Genomic DNA, 19,464 nt, shown 5'->3' on the forward strand with positions numbered 1-19,464 from the left:
GAGGTCACTTGCGTCCTCTCTGGTCCCTCGCTGATGTTGAAGTGATAAAGATGGCGTAGATGTGATGTCCTGAATGCCCCAGCTGCTCTCATCATGTTTACACTGAAGTTTCCTGTTAGTGTGCATGATACTTGATCACGTAACACTTACTCACAGACTGCCACGAAGAGCACTACATGCATGACATAAGAAGTTCTCTTTCTCTTGTTCAGAATAAATTTGGCATTCTCTACTAAAATTGTTGGCTTAATGACAAAAAAAGTGTAATAAAAAAGAATAAATCAAAAATCAAATGAAGTTAAATTCAGTCTTAAACACCAAAAACAGCCACTTTTCCACATTTTGTCAGTCTGTGTATCAGTGGTGAAGAGTTGACATTGCTTCTTTCTGCAGGTTACAAGTGATTGTGTTGAATCATTCACTCGATTTAGTTTAAGAACATTGATGCATTCATGAACGAAACAAGTGAGCGAGTCACTGAATCATTTACAGAATCGATTAAATCAAAAAACACATTTTCATGCATCAACAAAACAACCGAGTGAGTCGTTGAATCATTCGCTGAACCAATAGTAAAAAATAGGAAGCAGGAACATTTTCTTGTTTTCTGTGATTAAAGCCTTGTGCAATTATCAGAAACAACTTTTAAGTAGGCTGTTTACTTTTCTTTATTATTTTTGTTTGATGAATGATGTTTTTTTAGTTCTCCTCAAGTGCACATACACTGTTAAAATAATTTTATATAGGTTATAGAAGTACGTTTTACAGTAAATCTTTCTATAGGGCCTACTTTAAAATTGTCACTTTGTAGGCTACACCATTTTTTTCAGAGCAGATCTCATTATAACTACGTCCAGTAGGCTATATGTTTCAGTAATGTAAAAGCCTATAGAAAAACCTTTTGCCTACAACACTTAAATCTAAAATCACTTTTTGTCAGATATTTTGCTGCTTATGTGCTTTTATAGAAGCCCTTTTAGGAATAAAAATATAAAGTAGGCCCTATTACAATGTTAACTATTTTTTATTTTTTTTTAAAGTACAGTACTGGCAGTACGATTTCCAACAAGGTATTGTATTTTGTTTTACAGTAATTATACTGTAATTCAATTTACAGTATACAAAGCCAGTACTGTAATTGTACAAAACAGTATTTTACTGTATTTTTACAGCATTTTCGACTATTTATCTCACATGTTTGGACTTCTTCATAGTTTAATTCTGAGAGGGAAAAAGCCAGAATTGCATAATAATCTCATAATTTTTCTTCTTCTCAGAATTGGAAAAAAATGAATAGTTTTGATAAATAAACTCAGATTAGGATACATCTCACAATTCTGAATTTATCGTAGGATAGCCTATTGTATTTTGCAGTTGTCTTTTTTATATAAAAATGTAGTTTTTCTTCCACTAGGCAGGGCAGACGCAACATTTAAGTTATGGAAAACCAAGGGACTGAGAATGGTTTGAGATGTGTATTTACCAAAATCTGACATACTTATGACCTTTCAAGAATTACAAGATAAATTTCACTTAGATAAAAAATATTTCTTTAAATATCTCCAACTCAGGAGTTTTATAAGAGCGAGTCAAAACAATATATTAACGAAACCCACCACTTCAGACTTGGAAGAAATGTTGTTAAAAGATTAGAGAAATGAGAAAGGCATTATTTCTCAGTTTTATAATCCGATTATGTCTTACGTAATGTTTCTGAAAGTTCTCATGATAGATTTAGAGCTGGGAAGGATGATTTGTCATTACAACTTTCAGAGGAAGACTGGCAGAATACATGCACTGTTGCCCACACAACATCAATAAACACTCGTCTTAAAGTTATTCAATTTAAATGGTTAATGCGAACATATGTGACTCCAGTGGAACTCTGTCGATATAATGGAAACATTCCTGATGTGTGTTCAAAGTGTAAACGATGTAGAGGAACACTGGTTCACTGTATGTGGCATTGTACAAAAATTACACTCTTTTGGGAAGAAGTAAGAGACATTATTCAAAATATTATTTCCAAACAAATAATATTAGATCTAAAATTGTTTTTATTGGGCTTGTATCCAGAGAAACATAACTATACTAAAAACGAACATACATTTATAGACCTTAGTCTGCTTAACGCCAAAAGATGTATAGTTTTATCTTGGAAAAAAACATGTAGACCAAGAGGCACTTTATGGTTACGGCAGATGCTGTCTGCTCTGCCACTAGACAGGATTACATATGTGCTAAAAGGCAAACCGGGACTTTTTGAGAATATCTGGAATACATTTATTGATTATGCCAAAGATTTGGATTTAACAGATGACAATGACTGAGATGTGTGGACACTGCAGTTCACTTCTGGATAATAATTTGTATACCACCTGATTTGTGTGACTCATGTATTTTATTTATATTTTTATTTTAAAGATAAGTGATAAATATTTGTAGACCATTGCTTTGTACAGAGATGGCTTTCTGATAGGCATTGTGGTTGTTGTCTTGTGTTTGTGTATGTGTATAAATATATTCTGGCAAAAAAAGTAGTTTTTCTAATGAATTTTTATCTTACAATTAGGTTTCTTAATGTTTTATCGAAATTGCAAGTTATATCTCTCGCGTTTGCTATCTTTCTTTACAATAACTGACACTTTAGATGTTGTCTAATAATGCACTGCCTTGCGTTGTGCCCACATACTTAGACTTAGACTATGACATCACTGACTCACTGATCTCACGCCCTAATCAGGACATTCCCCTCCCCACATCAGCATCATCATCATGGATAAATATCCAGAGATTCACAAGCTCAGACAGAGACACGGAGGAGACGGATCCGGAGAGACGCTTTAGCTCGGATTTAGACGCATTCACACTGAAGAGGAAGCGGAGTACAGCGCGCTTGTTTCGAGAGGTAAGACGCGAACACACGCGCTATCTCACGATTAAACATGCGTTTGAGTCTAGAACAGGGCTGTGATTCAAACACAGAGCTGTCTTCATAGACAGCAGCATTTTGGGGCATCACGAGCGCGTTTCGAGCCGGCATAACTGATGCAGGAAAACATGCCGATGATGCCCCAAAATAGGCACTCGTAGTACGCAGCGAACTGGGGGTTGAGACACCACCGAGTAGACATTTATTTCACTTACATATTCTAAAAAAAGCATTTACATATAGACTTGATGGGCAGATTTTTGTATCATTTTTACAGTGCATAGCGTAATATATATAGATAATATAGCTATAATATAAGCAAAATTAAGCATTTATTATATAAAGCCATACTTACTGGTATACAAACTGGGATTTGAGACACTTTCAACGGGTTATGCACATATTTTACTAACATAGACTACAAATTTGTGTAGCAGTAGAAAAATATATAATGCACTGTTTAGTACATACACAGTTGTTTCCTTAAGCAGCTATTATACCTGATTCTTCAAATTACTTATTTTGTAATTGTAAATTGTAATGTCAGGTTGATGCATTCATATATTAAAATAAATATTGACATGTTATGTAATATACTGTACATAACTATCATTTAAGTCAAATCTAGTAGGCTATGTGTATATTATAGATCTAGTATTAAGGAATGTGATTGTTTGGGTAAGACCGACTTTCAGTCAGTTTTTAAAATGTTTATACATTGTAAATTTTATAAATTTGCAGTCGTTGCCTTGATAATCTATTTGTTCCTGATTTAAACTTGTGAAAGTGATTTATGATGCACAGCTCGATATTGTCTGATCTGGTCTGGGTTGAATAAAATTACTTTAGGTTTAACCACAAGGAGCACTTTTGTATTTTCACAGTGTATGTATAAAATGCAGAGATCTGCATACTCTACTACACTGCATTCATCAGATGTTCATCCAGCACTTACAGTACCCAGACTATCATTCATGTCAGACTCACGTGACGTTGATGCTCAGGAATTCGTTATTCCCTTAATAAGCCTCTGCTGTGTGTAAATCCGTTCTTATCTGCAGAAGTAGCCTACGAAACTGCATGCTTGTACCATGAACATCCAGCACTGCGCGTCTAAAAGCGTCATTGCATGGGAGATACCGGGTGTCAGACACACTTTAGGACTGCTCCTAATCTAAAAAGGCTTGCAAAACTAACCTACCAGACCAGAATGAGTACAGACCACCTCTGGCTTTCATTGAGTCCAGGTTTATGCTGTATTACGGTCAGCACATTTACAGCACGCTCTAATCTATTAGCTCAGATTTACAGACACACTGTTAGTGGCTCTTTGTTGGTTTAAGTCAGATTCCTTTTAGGCTGCTCATAAGTCTGCTTGTGTAGTGCATGCATCTTCTCTTATCCTGTGCTCATTCAGGCTTTGTATCAATCGAGCGCTTACAGATGGACAGATGCAGGACATATAGACTTGCATTGAGAACGCTCTCTGTGTGTGTGTGTGTGTGTGTGTGTGTCTTTCTTTCTGAACACGGTGACTCAGTTTCACTCCTTTACAAGCTTTTCTACTCACTCATCACGTTTGCTGTAATCTATTCTTCTATTCTTTCCTCCCACGTGTCTTTCTGTTAGCTGGACAATGGTGCACTGTTCTGCCTTTGGGGCCGAAAGTAAGGATTGGATTTTACACAAATGCACACACACGTGTGTGTATGTGGATGTTAAATGTTGCATGTTTTTCCTTTACAACAGTGCAACAACTTGTTTTCCAGTTAAAACATCCTTAAAACAAGATTAGAGAGGTGAAACGGACATATTACTGTGATTTGTTTTGTTACATTTAAAGATTGTGCCACCTATTCTCAATATTGATTTTTATGCTTAAAATGTTGTGAAATCAAGATGAATGGTTATGCATTTGCTTAGGTTCTAGATGCATCTACTGAAGTCTTTATATGTCACAAATGTGTCTAGTTTTTAGGTTGTTTAGATATTTTTGACTGTAAACTACTAAAATATTAATTTTGAAGTTGAGTTTGAAGACAAAAATACTAATGTTTAAGGTCGAAAATGTCAAAAAAGTGTCAAGTTTGAGGTGGAAGTTGGAAGAGAAAATACTCAAATGTGAGATTGAAGAACCTGGACAGAAATACCCTTAAGATTGAGGTAAAAGTTCATAGACAAAAGCATTCATAAATCAGAGGTTGAAGAAGTTTGAAGATAGAAATACTCATAAGTTTGAAGCTGAAGTGTGTGGACAAAAATACTCTTGAGTTTGAGGTTGAGGAAGTTTGCAGTCAAAAATTCTCAAGTTTGAGGATGAAGAAGGTTGTAGACAAAATACTCTTAATTTGAGGTAGTTGCCAGTCTGTGGTTTTAAATGCATGTGACTCATAAAGAGAGAGTTCATACGGACTCACGAGAGCTGCTGCACTGTGGGAACGAGGTCAAATATTAAGGAGACCAACAGAAGGAAAGGCAGTTGAGAGACGGAAGAAACAGAGGGTGAGATTGGACAGCAGTGTCTTTCTGAAGACGCTCGGCTCACATCAGGTCAGACAGATCCGCCTGTGTCGTTTCTGTCAAGTCTGTGTGTGTTGTGAAGGGGTTTCTGTCTCATGGATGTGTGTTTTCTGTCTTGTGTCTTCTGGCTCCATATGTTTCCTGCACAGCACGCCTGAAGTGAACATGCAACAAACCGCTGCATTATACTGCATGAGTGCTGACTTTATGTGCAAGTGTTTTTGTGTTTAGTGGCAGATGTGTTTATTCTGACAAATAAACTGATGCAAGTGAGTCAGCCTTTGACATACAGTACAGTGATGTTTGAGTTGCGTTAGCAGCGTAAAAGGTTGTGGGTTCAATTCCGAAGGAACACATGTTTATTTATTTATTTATTTATTTAGTTTGACAGGGACATTGTACATTAATAAAAACATTCCTGTAAATGTACCAGAATTAGCCAAGGGCTATTTTTCATCCGTAGTCCCTGGACAAGATGTTACAAGTCAACCTAAACAAAATATGATTAAGAATACATAATAGAAATTTTAATAATTACACAATACAATAAAAAAAATCTATTTAAACAATTTAAGATCAATTAAAAACAATGCAACAAAATACAAACAATAAGAGGATGTAATAATATTTTAAGCAATATTATATCTAATACGCAGATATAAGATTCTAGTGATGACAGATCTGAGTACTGATTAACCAATTCTTCAATTGAGCCCTAAATAAAGCATAAGTGTCTAGATCTCTTATAGTTGTTGGAATAGTGTTCCATTCTTGTGCAGCTTTAACAGAAAAAGCAGATTGACTAAATTTACTTCGTCTAAGTGGTATGATACAGTCTTGTCTTAATGCACCTCTTGTAGAGCGATAATCAGTTGTTCTAATACGAACTAGCTGACCAAGAGGGGGAGAAGATAAACCATAAATAATTTTATACATCAAGCATACATTTGCATACTTAATCATGTCTTCCCAACTCAATAAATTATATTTTTCCAGTATTGGACAATGATGAGAATATACCGATTTCTTATCAAGGACCTTGAGTGTACGTTTGTATAAGGACTCGAATGGTTTTAAAGTCACTGAACTCGCCTGAGACCAAGTGGTTAAACAGAAAGTCATGTGAGAGAGAACCATAGAGTACATAAACATCTTAGCTGCTTCTAATGACATGTTATCTCTAGGAATCTTAAAATTATAGAGATTAAACTTAACCTGCTTGCAAACCTTTTTTACGTGAGCTTTAAATGTAAGTTTAGAATCAATCAGTATTCCCAGATATTTATATTGTGGCACTACCTGCAGCCTCACCCCTGACACATAAACATCCGGCTCTTTAATAATACTGTTAGACTTAGAGAAAAACATACACACTGTTTTGGACACATTTAGTTGCAAGGTAAAAAATGTATAGCCTGAATGCACTGTAAGTCTCTTTGCATAAAAGCATCAGCTAAATGCATAAATGTAAATACTGAGATCACTGACTCTTCATCTCAGAGTTTGGTAGCTTGGCAAATGTGAGCACAGTTGACTTGAGGGATATATATATACGGAAACATTAGAAGAGATGTGAGATTACTGGGGGATTTTTCTTTAGAGAAAGATCTCCATTCACTATTGGTGTTTAGGAGAAGCAGTTACGATTTCATAGAAATCAACAGGTATGTTTCTATTATTTACTCCTCAGGGTTTTTCCAAGTTTAAGTCAGTGCTGAGTGAATAATAATTGTTAAAAATGTACAACCGTTGCACTGAGGAGTGGTGGATAAACTGGTTAGGTTGTAATCTAGTAGATACAGTGTGCATTGTTTTGTTCTTGCATGCGTTTTTGAGATTTTTCCCTTTAAATGTTAAATAAAAAAGGTTTATTTTTTCAAGTCACACAAATACTGTATCATCATCTGTGTGTACATGGATGTGGATGTGCACTGCATCCAACAGGAAGAGACCATGCAATTCCTCCCCAGCTTCATCACACACACACACACAGTGGCTCAAAGAAAGTCTTTGTGTGTGTGTGTGTGTGTGTGTGTGGGTGATGTGGTGGTCCATTATTAATTTATTTTCAGAAGCAGAAACTGGTCCTTGTTAAAGTCTCAAGTTTCACACGTGATGCTCACAATGTCAGACAAAAGAAAAACAGATCATGAAACCATTAAACCATTTCTTTATCTAGACTAAAAATGGCCACACATTACCACAAAACTTTGTTTCAACGTGGAAACAGATTGTCATTGCATTTCTGCTGATGCCATGAAACATTTCTGTGTAATAAGAACCAGTGTTAGCATCACTTTATGGTTTTTAAGTTTTAAATATTAACTACTGTTGTTTTTGACATTTTTAAACAAATATTTCTATTTTAATATGAATGTTTTTTTCCATTAATATATAAAAAGCAATGTCTGAGCAATATCATTTTAATATGAAATGTGTAACAAACCTTTCTGTTTTGCAGGAGTTTACAGAGAAACCTTCAGGTCAACATGAAATTATTACTAAACCTGCTGTTGCTGCTTTTTACTTTGTGCTGCACTGCAGATCCCAAAGTAAGTGTGTGTGTGTGTGTTAGTGAGAGAGAAAGATGTTAATGCATGATATCTGGATTGAACAACATTCTGTATCTCTGACAGGTGCTCAATATCAGACAGAAGACAGGCACACGCACAAATAGAGGTGAGGTTTATATTTCTATTTCATATATTTATATTGTTTTATATATTTTTTATGACCTCTCAGCTTCATCTCTGGCTATGATGCATGTATTGCATGCTATTTCTGCAGTAGTCATATTATTGTGCTAATTTCCTCTATGCATGGAATACAACACTAGCATATTCACATGGCCAGCGAAACACTTCTTCTGATGTAACACAACCATCATAGATAGATAGCTAGCTAGCTAGCTAGCTAGCTAGATAGATAGATAGATAGATAGATAGATAGATAGATAGATAGATAGATAGATAGATAGTGATGGGTTTTCTTAATCAATGATTACTTAAGCATCATATTTAGTGGCTTTTGTGTCTAAATTTGTCTTAGAAATACCAATTGCTTCTTTTGACTTTAACGCTACGAATCTAACTTTCAGTAGCGTAACAGTAAATTAAAGACAGCTGTGTTATTGTGTAATATGCTTTTATAGATTTTCTAATAATAACTAATACCTTTACCAACGAGTAGCGCTGTAGCCCAACCGAGTCCGATTCATTCTAGTGATTCGGTTCGTTCGAACAGATTTAGAATCGATTCGAATTCCACAATGTTTTGTTTAATCGGTTATATGTAACTTAAGATGTTTGTTTTTTTCTTGTGATACAGTTCCATACTGTCATCTTAATTGAGTTCATTCATATGGCTCTTGATTAAATCATTATATATCAATTCTACTTATAATTTGACTCGTATGATTGGCAAAAGTATATTTAAAATTGAAAAAAAAAATAAAGATCGTAACTGACTGTAATAGTAATGTATACTGCAAACAAATGCAATCATATCCTCAGTATGTTGTTGTCCATTAGGGGGCGCTGTGTACACAGTGAAAAGATACATGTCACACATTCACAAGCAGAACTTCAATATTCAGAACTTTCTGTCTTTCATTCCAGACTGTAGCACCTTTTGTTTGTTTCTGTCCTCTATCTCTCTCTGTTCTGTCCCAGTCTGATGTGGAGGAGAAAGCTTGAGTCATTTAATTTGCATCTATCCCTGACCACAACCATTATGTCTTAATTTCCATGTCATTTTGTGTCTGTGTGTGTCAGACGCTTGTGTGGACTCTAAGGCCGCGGTCAGAGACATTGGGGCGACGTGGCTGCGATGGAAGGGTCAGAGAGTTGAATTCTGCCGCTGCGTCCTTCAAGCAAGAGCTGAGTGTCATGAGATACCGATGACCAGTGAGTGATCACACACTCAATCATTAAAGCATGTTTTACTAATAATAAGTGTATATTACGTACACAAGGTGTATGTATTAGGTGTATGTGTTAAGTTAATGTATTAAGGAAAAATCACTGGAATTAAAAACGTGTGTGATTTTTTTTTTTTTTTTAATTATGCCACAGTATGATCCGCACGACTACCTGACCACAATTTATTGATCCTTGTGTTGTAAAAGTCATTCTGTTTCTGAATATAAAATGATGTCATCATTATGCAAAACCACTTCACACCCAATTAATTACGAGTATTTTGGAAAGACCAAAAATGTTTGTAGCACACTTAAAATTAGCATTTCTGAGCCATAAAATAAATGTCATTTATTGACCTCAGAAATAGTGCACGATGGACACCCAGATGTTTATTGCTCTGTTTTTCAGCATGTTTCATGTCTAAGTGTTATAATGGAGGGACGTGTAAAGAAGCTCTTTACTCCAGTGACTTCATCTGTCAGTGTCCTCCTGGCTTTACAGGAACACAGTGTGAAATCAGTAAGTCACCAGCAAATACTGCTATTTATCTCTGTTTAGAGGCTTTTACTTACTCTCATTTACTTAGTTTTAAATCGTTTACTTATATAGAATTTAGTTTTTGTTTTGCATTATTACTTGCTAGTAAAATCAGTATTACTTAATATTGAACTAGTATATATTACTAACTTATAACTAATCTTAGTACCATTAGTTGCTAATAAATTTAGTGTAACTAGTCTAATTTATGTTAGTACTATTACTTGCGAGTAAAATTATTGTAACCAGTTCTGTTTTTAGTCTATCATTTCTTGCTAGTAAAATAAGTCTAATTAGTATAACTTACTATTTTTAGTATCAATAGTTGCTTGTATAATTAGTGTAACTAGTTTACTTTTATATAATTTGTTTTGTTTTGTATTATTATTTGCTAGTAAAATCAATATTGCTTACTATTTTTCGTGAACTAGTATAACTAGCATAAATTACTAACTTATAACTAATTTTAGTATGATTTGTTGCTAATAAATTTAGTGTAACTAGTATAACTTATTTTAGTACCATTACTTGGGAGTAAAATTTATGTAACTAGTACTATTTTTAGTCTATCATTTCTTGCTAGTAAAATAAGTCTAATTAGTATAACTTACTATTTTTAATATCAATAGTTGCTAACTAGTTTACTTATATAATTTTGTTTTAGTTTTGCATTAATACTTGCTAGTAAAATCAATGTTACTTACTATTTTTCGTGAACTAGTACTTGTAAATTATTTTAGTATCATTAGTTGCTAATAAATTAAGAGTAACTAGTATAACTTATTTTAGTACCATTACTTGCAAGTAAAATTAGTGTAACTAGTACACTAATAGTTAGTACACTTACTGTTGTTAATAGTATTAGTTGCTAGTAAAACTAATATAACTTACTGTTTTTAGAATTATTTGTTGCTAGTAAAAGTTGCATAATTACAATAACATACTAGTTTTAGTAGTATTAATTGCCAGTATATCTTACTATTTTTAGCAATTCTTGCTAGTAAAATTGGTATAACTAGTATATTTATTGCTAGTAAAATAGTATACCTAGTGGAACTTACTCTTTTAAGTATAATTAGTTAGTATAATTAGTTGAAGAGTATAACTTTCTAACTTGTAACATTAATAGTATCATTAGTTGCTTATAAATGTAGTGTAATTAGTACAGCTTACCATTAGTATCTACTTACTAGCATATTATTAATATCACTACTTGGTAGTTACATTTCTGTAACTTAAAATTAGTAGTAAAATTACTAAATAAATTAGTGTTTCATTACTAGCTAGTAAAATAAGCAGAATTAGTATGACTTACTAATTTGAGTATCATTAGTTGCTAGTAAAACTAGTATAACTTTGCATTTTTTGAATTATTAGTTACTAGTAAAATGGTATGTTTGCTTGTGTTTCTCTCAGACACAACTGAGCGGTGTTCCAGGGGTCAGGGGTCGGGTTACCGTGGCACCTGGAGCACGAGTGTGTCAGGACTGGAGTGTATTAACTGGAATTCCAGCTCAATCCGAGGGAAGAAGTTCAAGGCCAGTAGACCAGAGGCAAACACACTGGGACTGGGAAACCACAACTACTGCAGGTGCACACACACTTCCTCCAGCCTTTATTCACGGATGCATGAATTTAAACACTGGTGCCATATCGCTCTTTCATGCAATTTGCAAATTGATTTCCAATTGAAACCAAAATATTATCTTTGCTTTCATGCATTGAGCTGCATTGTGTTGTCTGTGAGTATATTATTAATAATCATGTTTGGGTTGTGTTTTATTGCTCAGGAATCCAGATGGAGACGCTAAACCCTGGTGTTACGTTAATAAAAAGGCTCAGATAACATGGGAGTTCTGCTCTTTACCCACCTGCTTAATCGGTACAAACACTCAACACACACACACATGCATATCTGTATACATATAGTGTGTGCTAAAGCCGTGTTGTTTCAGATCCCTATCTAGAGTGCGCACAGAGATCCGGTCAGACCTACAGAGGGACGAAAGCTGTCTCACGCAGCGGTTTGAAGTGTCTGTCATGGGATTCATCTGCAGTGTCTCTAAAGATCTACAATGCATGGAGGTCCGACGCCAGAGAGATGGGCATCGGCAGCCATAACTTCTGCAGGTACAGTGAAATATGCATTGTATTCAGTTAGAAATGCATTAACATGAACTAGTTCCAGCTTCCACTGCTGCTTAAGCTTCTGACACACTGGGATGTGTTTGGTTATAAATCTGGTATGTTGTGATTCTGTTGAACATTTTTTTAAACTTCAACACACTTTTTGTTAAACCCTTATTAAATGTCTTTGCTTAACAAACATGCATTATCATTAAAAACTGAAACTAATATCTATCTATATATATATATATATATATATATATATACAGTATGTGTGTGTGTGTAAACATAAACAAACATTGTAAGATAAATAAATACTACAATAAATAAAAGCTAATTATAACACATTCAAAAAAAAAACTAAGCAATATTTATTTTGCTTAATATATAATATATAATATAGAGTTATTTAGAAAGTTTCAAGGCATTTGTTTTTCAGTTGCTTTAAGGATTGAAATTATAAATGGATTTTTATATGCCACAAGAGCAACTTTAAAACTACACATTTGTTTAAATAAAACTTACATATAATCTAAATATTATTATAACACAAAAATTCTAAGTCTTTGTTTTGCATAAAAAAGTATATCTATCCATGTACTATTTATGTATCATAAAACCAGTCACAACATTGCTCTAATCATAGCTGAAGTGTTTTCCGTTCACTTCGTAGGCACAACAACAGCTCTTAACCTTTACGTGTGATGCAGACACTGTAAAGTCTCATTCTCACTGTTTCTAAAGCATCAGAAATCAGCTGCCCGTCTCTAACTCTCCGGCTGTTTTCCCTCACAGGAACCCGAATGGTGACCTTGGCCCCTGGTGTACCGTCGATAAAGGGTCTCAGCTGGTGCGGGAGCTCTGTGACGTCCCTAAATGCCGTAAGTGTGCACTGCTGCCATGACAAACATGACTCACTGATGCACTTCACTGTTTAGGCTTGGAGTGATTGAAGGGTTAACGTTTGTGGAATCTCCAACATTTATGTGGATAGATGTTTACAGCATTTTGGAAGTGTTCCACCAAATAAAAGCTTGTTTTTTTAGTGTCATAGAGATTATTAATAGATAGTGTTTATGAAAATGAGAAATGTTTCTTTGACAACTAGCTGTATTAGCTGATTTTTTAAATATTATTTGAATTAATGACTTTTTATTTCAAGCAATGAAAATGTGTTTTTATTGGTTTAGTGAATGATAATAACCTTGTTAGATATCTTCAAAGCCGTACAATGTTTGAAAGGGTAGAATTTAAGACATAAATATTAGTATTGTAAACAAATATATATTTTACAGTACAACTGTAATTTACCACAGTGATATATTTGTTAATTTTCAAAATTAGCTAATAATAATATATGATAATAATAATAATTATTATTATTATTATTATTGTTTTTACTAATCAATAAAAATAAAGTAACAGATAACACAAAATTAAATAAACAGATAATAAAGATAAAAACAATTATTTTTGTCCTTCTTTAACTAATAATAATAATGATTATTATTTATTATTTTTTAAATTATAATTCAATTGAATTATGTTCCTAAAATAGCTGAGTGAATGTAATGTGTACTCAGAATGTGCCACGTTTTGATTAAAATTCACCGTTCATGTTTAAATCAGTCCTGACATATTTAATTTTCTACATTTTGTGTGCGGTTGCTCTTTTAACAGTATTTGTCTTGCTTCCACAGCGAGGAAAACTCCATCCTTCACCACACGTGGCCAACGAGCCCCGAACTCCATCAACACTCAAGGTGAGACGTGAAAGATAACTAGACGTCGTGTATATCTTATGATGCAAGCGATTGGTGTTTTCTCTCACATGTGTTCTGGGATCGTGATCTCTTGAGTGTTCTCTCGCGCTCAGGTTCCTGCGGTCAGCGGGTTGAAGCTCCTTCAAACTCTCTGCCCATGTTCAGGATTCGTGGAGGTCAGGTCAGTGACATCAGAGAGCAGCCGTGGCAGGCCGCCATGACTGTCTATCTGCCACGCAAAAAATCTCACAGCTACCTCTGCGGCGCCGTCCTGATCGACTCCTGCTGGATCCTCACGGCAGCTCACTGCTTCCAGGAGAGGTGTGTGTGTCCGCTTCACTTCCTACTTCACATATAACATTAAAGATAGATTAACTTCAAATAAAAATGAACAACAAACGGAAGCGAGTTAATGCTTAAAACAAGAAGAAATATCAATAGGATATATGAAAGCTTCCCTTTTAACGATTTTCTCAGATCCCACTGGCAGACATTTGTTCTTGTTTTAATCAAGCTCGCCTTATTTCGATCAGTTTCTTTCTTTCTTTTTTTGTTTTCAAGTCTTTTTATATAAAATGAATTAAAGAGTAATGGGAACCAGCTATAAAATGTATTTTTGAATGCTTATGCAACTCATTGTGTAAACATGTACATGTACTGGTTGTGTTTCCTTCAGTTACTTGATTAAATATGCTTTTCTTGCTCTACATTTACCTTCATAAAACCTCCAGAAACCCTATAATGGGAAACAATGAATTTGAATTTGTAAAAATTTATTTATTGATTATTATTGTTATTACTTTTAATCATTTGTCTTCTGTAATTGGTTTAGATTTGATGCGAATCGTCTTCGGATGGTTCTGGGTCGAACCTTCAGGCTTCAGAACTCCAGCAGTGAGCAGATCTTCGACGTGGAGAAATACTGGATCCATGAGCAGTACAACGATGACACGTTTGACAATGACATCGGTGAGACTTCAGATCATTCACTGAGCAATCACACACACTCCATGAATCTACACTCTTACACACATGAAACAGATCCTGAGCATCAGCTCACAGTCAGCTGGTGCCAGGGATACTGTTATTATATGATTTATTATTTTATATATATATATATACATATACACTATTGTTTAAAAATGTGGGGTCAGAAGGGTTTTTTCATGGTTTTAAGTCTATTCTGCTCACCAAAGCTGCATTTATTTAATTAAAAATGCTGTAAAAATAGATAAATATTATTAGAATTCACTAATATCACTAATATGTGAATATCTCTTAAACTGTAATTTATTCCTGTGATGTGCAGCTGTATTTTCAGCATCTTTCCTCCAGTCTTCAGTGTCACATGATCTTCAGAAATCATGAAAATATGATGATTTGCTGCTCAAGAAACATTTCTAATGTTGAAAACACATTAAAGCAATAAGCCCCTTGAAACTGTGGTTTACAGTGAATTTATAACAGCTAAGGGGCTTTCTTAGGTACGACACGAAACTGAGATCACAGGGATAATTGCTTTTATAAAACAGTTATTTCATATACATAGTGAGGTTTCACAAAATAAAACCAAGCAAATAAAGTGTAATGATATTAATAACAACAGTATTCTTCCATCAAACAATGTAGTTCCTCAGAAACAGTTGTGGTTGCAACAAAGTGGTTGCCGAGCAACACACAGAAGTAAACAAAGGTGTGTTACTTTGTAATCTACAACAGCTTCAAACGTGGCTCAGCCAATCAGAATCAAGGACCGGAACTATCTGTTTTATCATTTATTTTCCAGGATACTTTGATGAATAGAAAGTTCAGAAGAACAGCATTTATTTAAAATAGAATATTTTGTAACTTTCAATGATTTTAATGCATCCTTTCTGAATAAATGTATCTTCAGTAGAATCTTTCTGACCCCAAACTTTAGAACGGCAGTGTTTTTAGACTTTACAAAATCAATCTATTGACTAATCCTAAAAGAGGTTTTGATATTTATTTGATATATATTTAATAGCACATGCTTATAGAGTATATTAGCATGTACTGTACTTTGGTCATCATTTCAGTATTTATAAAGTTTTAAATGTCATTTGAGTTCTGAGTGATTTTTTTTTTGTCTTCTTCCTCGTGTCTTCAGCTCTGCTCAAGTTAAAGAGTGAGTTTGGTATCTGTGCCGTAAACTCTCCAGAAGTCCTGCCTGCATGTTTACCAGAACCTAACCTGGTTTTACCGGATTTGACGGAGTGCGAGATCTCTGGTTACGGGAAAGAGACAGAGTGTAAGATTTCTGATCAGAAGTACTGTGTGCCACACTTACATATTTCACTGCAAAAAAACTTTTTTAAATATAACTTTTTAGAATGGATCTAAAACTCTTTCATAGAAGATGAGAAGCAACACTGCAGGAAATTAAATATGATTCTTTAATCGAGTGTATTTTGTCTTATCACACTGGCAGATTCTTTCACATGCTTTAAAAATGAGTGAAAGCATCTGCAGTGCTGTTGCTGTAAAAAAAAAAAAAAAATGAAAAAAAAAAAAAAATAAGTGAACAATTTGCCAGTTGAGTAAGACAACAATTTTTTTATAAATATGGGAAAGACAAAATAATTTGTTTAAGAATAAGTGAAAAATCTGCCAAGGCAATAAGACAATAAAAAAAATAAAAATAATAATTTAAAAATAAGTGGAAAGCTACCAGTACAGTAAGACAAAATGTAAAAGTTAAAAATGCATTTTAAAGGTGAAAAATCTACTTGTTTGGTGAGAAAAAAAACAACATTTAAAATTTTTTACAAGGCTCGCAGTGCAGCAAGTGAAAACCAGTCTTAAAATCGTGTGCAGTGTTGCTTAAGTAAACTTCCCTTGTTTGAAGGACTTTAAGGTATTTTAACTGAAAAACAAGATAAAAACACTCATTAAGTTTTTTTGCAGTGCTTCTTGATTGTCCAAATAACACTAAAGTGACTGAGGAATGTATGATAATATTTCTTTCTTCTGTTGTCATCTCTCAGTTTCTGCATTTAACTCGGATCGAATTAAGCGTGGTCGTGTGCGCTTGTGGCCGCAGGAACAGTGTGTCTCGGAGAAGCTGTCCGGCCGTCTGGTGACCCCAAACATGCTGTGCGCCGGAGACACACGCAACCTGGACGACGCCTGCAAGGTAACCACACATTCAGCCTCGGTTTGCATTACCAGTGTTGGGGAAAGCAACACTTTTAAAAATAATGCATTCATTACAATATTGCCTTACTCCCTTTTTATGGAACTTAAAAATTTTTTACTTTTGAGTTACTTTTTAAATCTGGGCGGGGCTTGCGTGTTTGATTTGAATAAAAAAAGTAATTCTACAAATGTGACCCTTGGACCACAAAACCAGTCATAAGGGTCATATGTGCGTCACATGAATGATTTGTGCGTGTTGGTTGATTGGTTTCTCCCGGTGGTTCTTCAGGGGGATTCCGGCGGTCCTCTGGTGTGTCCCAAAAATGGCAGGATGACTCTGATGGGTTTAATCAGCTGGGGCGACGGCTGTGGGAAGAAAGACACGCCTGGCGTTTACACACGTGTCACAAACTACATAAACTGGATCTCCAGCAAGATGAGGGCAAACTGAGACACAAACGAACAGCATTCAAACAAAATACAGTGTGAAAATAATGTGATTGGGAGAACGCCTGCATTCACCAACCTTCACGCCTTCTGGACTCTACATTTGACCTGCTCTCTGGGTTTGAGTGGCATTTAAGGGGGACACATGGGATTCTGCGAGTCAGTCATTGAAATCTGACTCCAAAGACGGTTTTTAATTTACAACACACAACGTGGCCTTCAATTTACAAAAGGACAACATGCAGAAATGAAATGCATGATAAAGGGTTCTAAAGTGCAAACTCTGATGCATTAAAAGTAGTTTGATTTAAAATGATAATGGATTTAGAGGCACTTTTGCTTTGCTTTTAAATAGTGAAGATGTGAGTAAGCGACTGATGGCACTTTCCTGAATGTGTGATGCTTTATAATGCTTGTTAAATCGTAATTATTTTTAAAACTAAACATCTGCTGACTTCATTTTGGTGGTCAGTGTTGCTGTGTTGATGCAAACACTTTCATTTGACTTTATTTGATACAACTTATTTGACTACAAAATGTCTTTAGCAACACAGATCTAACATTATTGCAGACTTTAGATGTTGGGATGCATATTAAGTTAACTATTTAAGTATTTTAAATTTTTTTACCATTTTATACACATATGCAGCTATTTCTAAATTATTGTTTTTATATGGTAAATGTCTGTATGTTTTTTTTTGCCTGACATTTTATAAAACATGAATTGGAAAATGTTCTTTGTCTCCTGTATAAAAATATTTATTTCTGATTCAGAACATGTGAATATTTTTCAGCAAGTGTAAAGGAAAAACTGTGAAGCAGTTACAAAATAAAAATCATTTCAGAGACTTCAGGAGACTTGCAGCAAAAGCTAATTTCCTTGTGTTTATTTCCTTTATATAAAACATATTGAAGCCGTTTCTGCCACTGAATAAAAAATGAAAAAAGTGATTGTGACTTTTTTATCTAACAATTCCAATTAGTTTTTATTGCAATTCCGGGTTTACATATCACAATTCTGACTATTTTCTCTTCATTGCTTGATACAAACTCTTCATTTTGCATCCCTCAAAATTGCGATATAAACTGAAAGTTGCGAGTTATAAAGTCAGTATTGCATGATGTGAAGTCATAATTGCAAAAACAATTGAGTTTAACTTGCAATTCTGAGAAATAAAATCAGTATTGCATGATATATACTCACAATTGCGAAAAAAACAAACTAAAAATGTATCTAAACTCGCAATTCTGATAAATAAATGTAATGATATAAACTCGCGATTGTAATATATCTCAAAATTGTGACTTTATAACCCAATTGCGAGTTTGTCACAATTCTGAGAAATTAAGTAAAACTTGTGATATAAAAATGAAGTTGTGAGTTATAAAGTCAGTATTGCATGATGTGGCTCCTTTACGCATAAGGAAGATTAAGTAAAACAGTCTGACACCATGGTATAACGAGCATACTCTCACCCTAAAGAGAGCAGCCCGGAAAATGGAGCACAGCTGGAGGAAAACAAAACTAGAGGTATTTCGTATTGCTTGGCAGGAAAGTAACCTATCCTACAGAAAAGCATTAAAAACTGCTAGATCTGATTACTTTTCGTCTCTTTTAGAAGAAAACAAACATAACCCCAGGTATTTATTCAATACAGTGGCTAAATTAACGAAAAATAAAGCATCAACAAGAGTTGACATTTCCCAACATCACACCAGAAATAACTTTATGAACTACTTTATTTCTAAGAATGATACTATTAGAGATAAAATTGTAACCATTCAGCCGTCAGCTACAGTATCACATCAGACAGTGCACTATAGATCCCCTGAGGAACAGTTCCACTCATTCTCTACCATAGGAGAGGAAGAATTGTATAAACTTGTTAAATCATCTAAACCAACAACATGTATGTTAGACCCTATACCATCTAAGCTCCTAAAAGAGGTGCTTTCAAAAAGTCATAGAGCCTCTTCAACTATTAACTCCTCATTGTCATTAGGATTTGTCCCCAAAACCAAAACCCTTACTGGCTGTTATTAAGCTTCTCATCAAAAA

At 34.4% G+C, this 19,464-nt stretch overlaps 1 protein-coding gene across 1 annotated transcript; it reads left to right on the top strand.

The window, feature by feature from the left end:
- Positions 1-2,762: 2,762 nt before the first annotated feature.
- On the top strand, positions 2,763-18,171 carry LOC132098136 (salivary plasminogen activator alpha 2-like). Its single transcript, XM_059504293.1, has 15 exons — positions 2,763-2,908; positions 7,914-8,004; positions 8,089-8,131; positions 9,226-9,357; positions 9,781-9,891; positions 11,326-11,500; positions 11,700-11,791; positions 11,865-12,039; positions 12,832-12,917; positions 13,737-13,799; positions 13,913-14,120; positions 14,632-14,768; positions 15,931-16,071; positions 16,808-16,956; positions 17,248-18,171. Exons 2-15 carry the CDS (start codon positions 7,942-7,944, stop codon positions 17,407-17,409), a joined length of 1,737 nt encoding a protein of 578 aa, XP_059360276.1. The 5' UTR covers positions 2,763-2,908; positions 7,914-7,941; the 3' UTR covers positions 17,410-18,171.
- The last annotated feature ends 1,293 nt before the right edge of the window (positions 18,172-19,464 follow it).

Source organism: Carassius carassius, chromosome 21, assembly GCF_963082965.1.
Source record: "Carassius carassius chromosome 21, fCarCar2.1, whole genome shotgun sequence".
NCBI classification, from domain to species: domain Eukaryota; kingdom Metazoa; phylum Chordata; class Actinopteri; order Cypriniformes; family Cyprinidae; genus Carassius; species Carassius carassius.

Coding starts and splice junctions, on each gene's coding strand:
- LOC132098136 (XM_059504293.1), top strand. CDS start 7,942: ATGAAATTATTACTAAACCTGCTGTTGCTGCTTTTTACTTTGTGCTGC. Junction 9,358..9,780: donor TCATGAGATACCGATGACCA/GTGAGTGATCAC, acceptor TCTGTTTTTCAG/CATGTTTCATGTCTAAGTGT. Junction 16,957..17,247: donor ACCTGGACGACGCCTGCAAG/GTAACCACACAT, acceptor GTGGTTCTTCAG/GGGGATTCCGGCGGTCCTCT.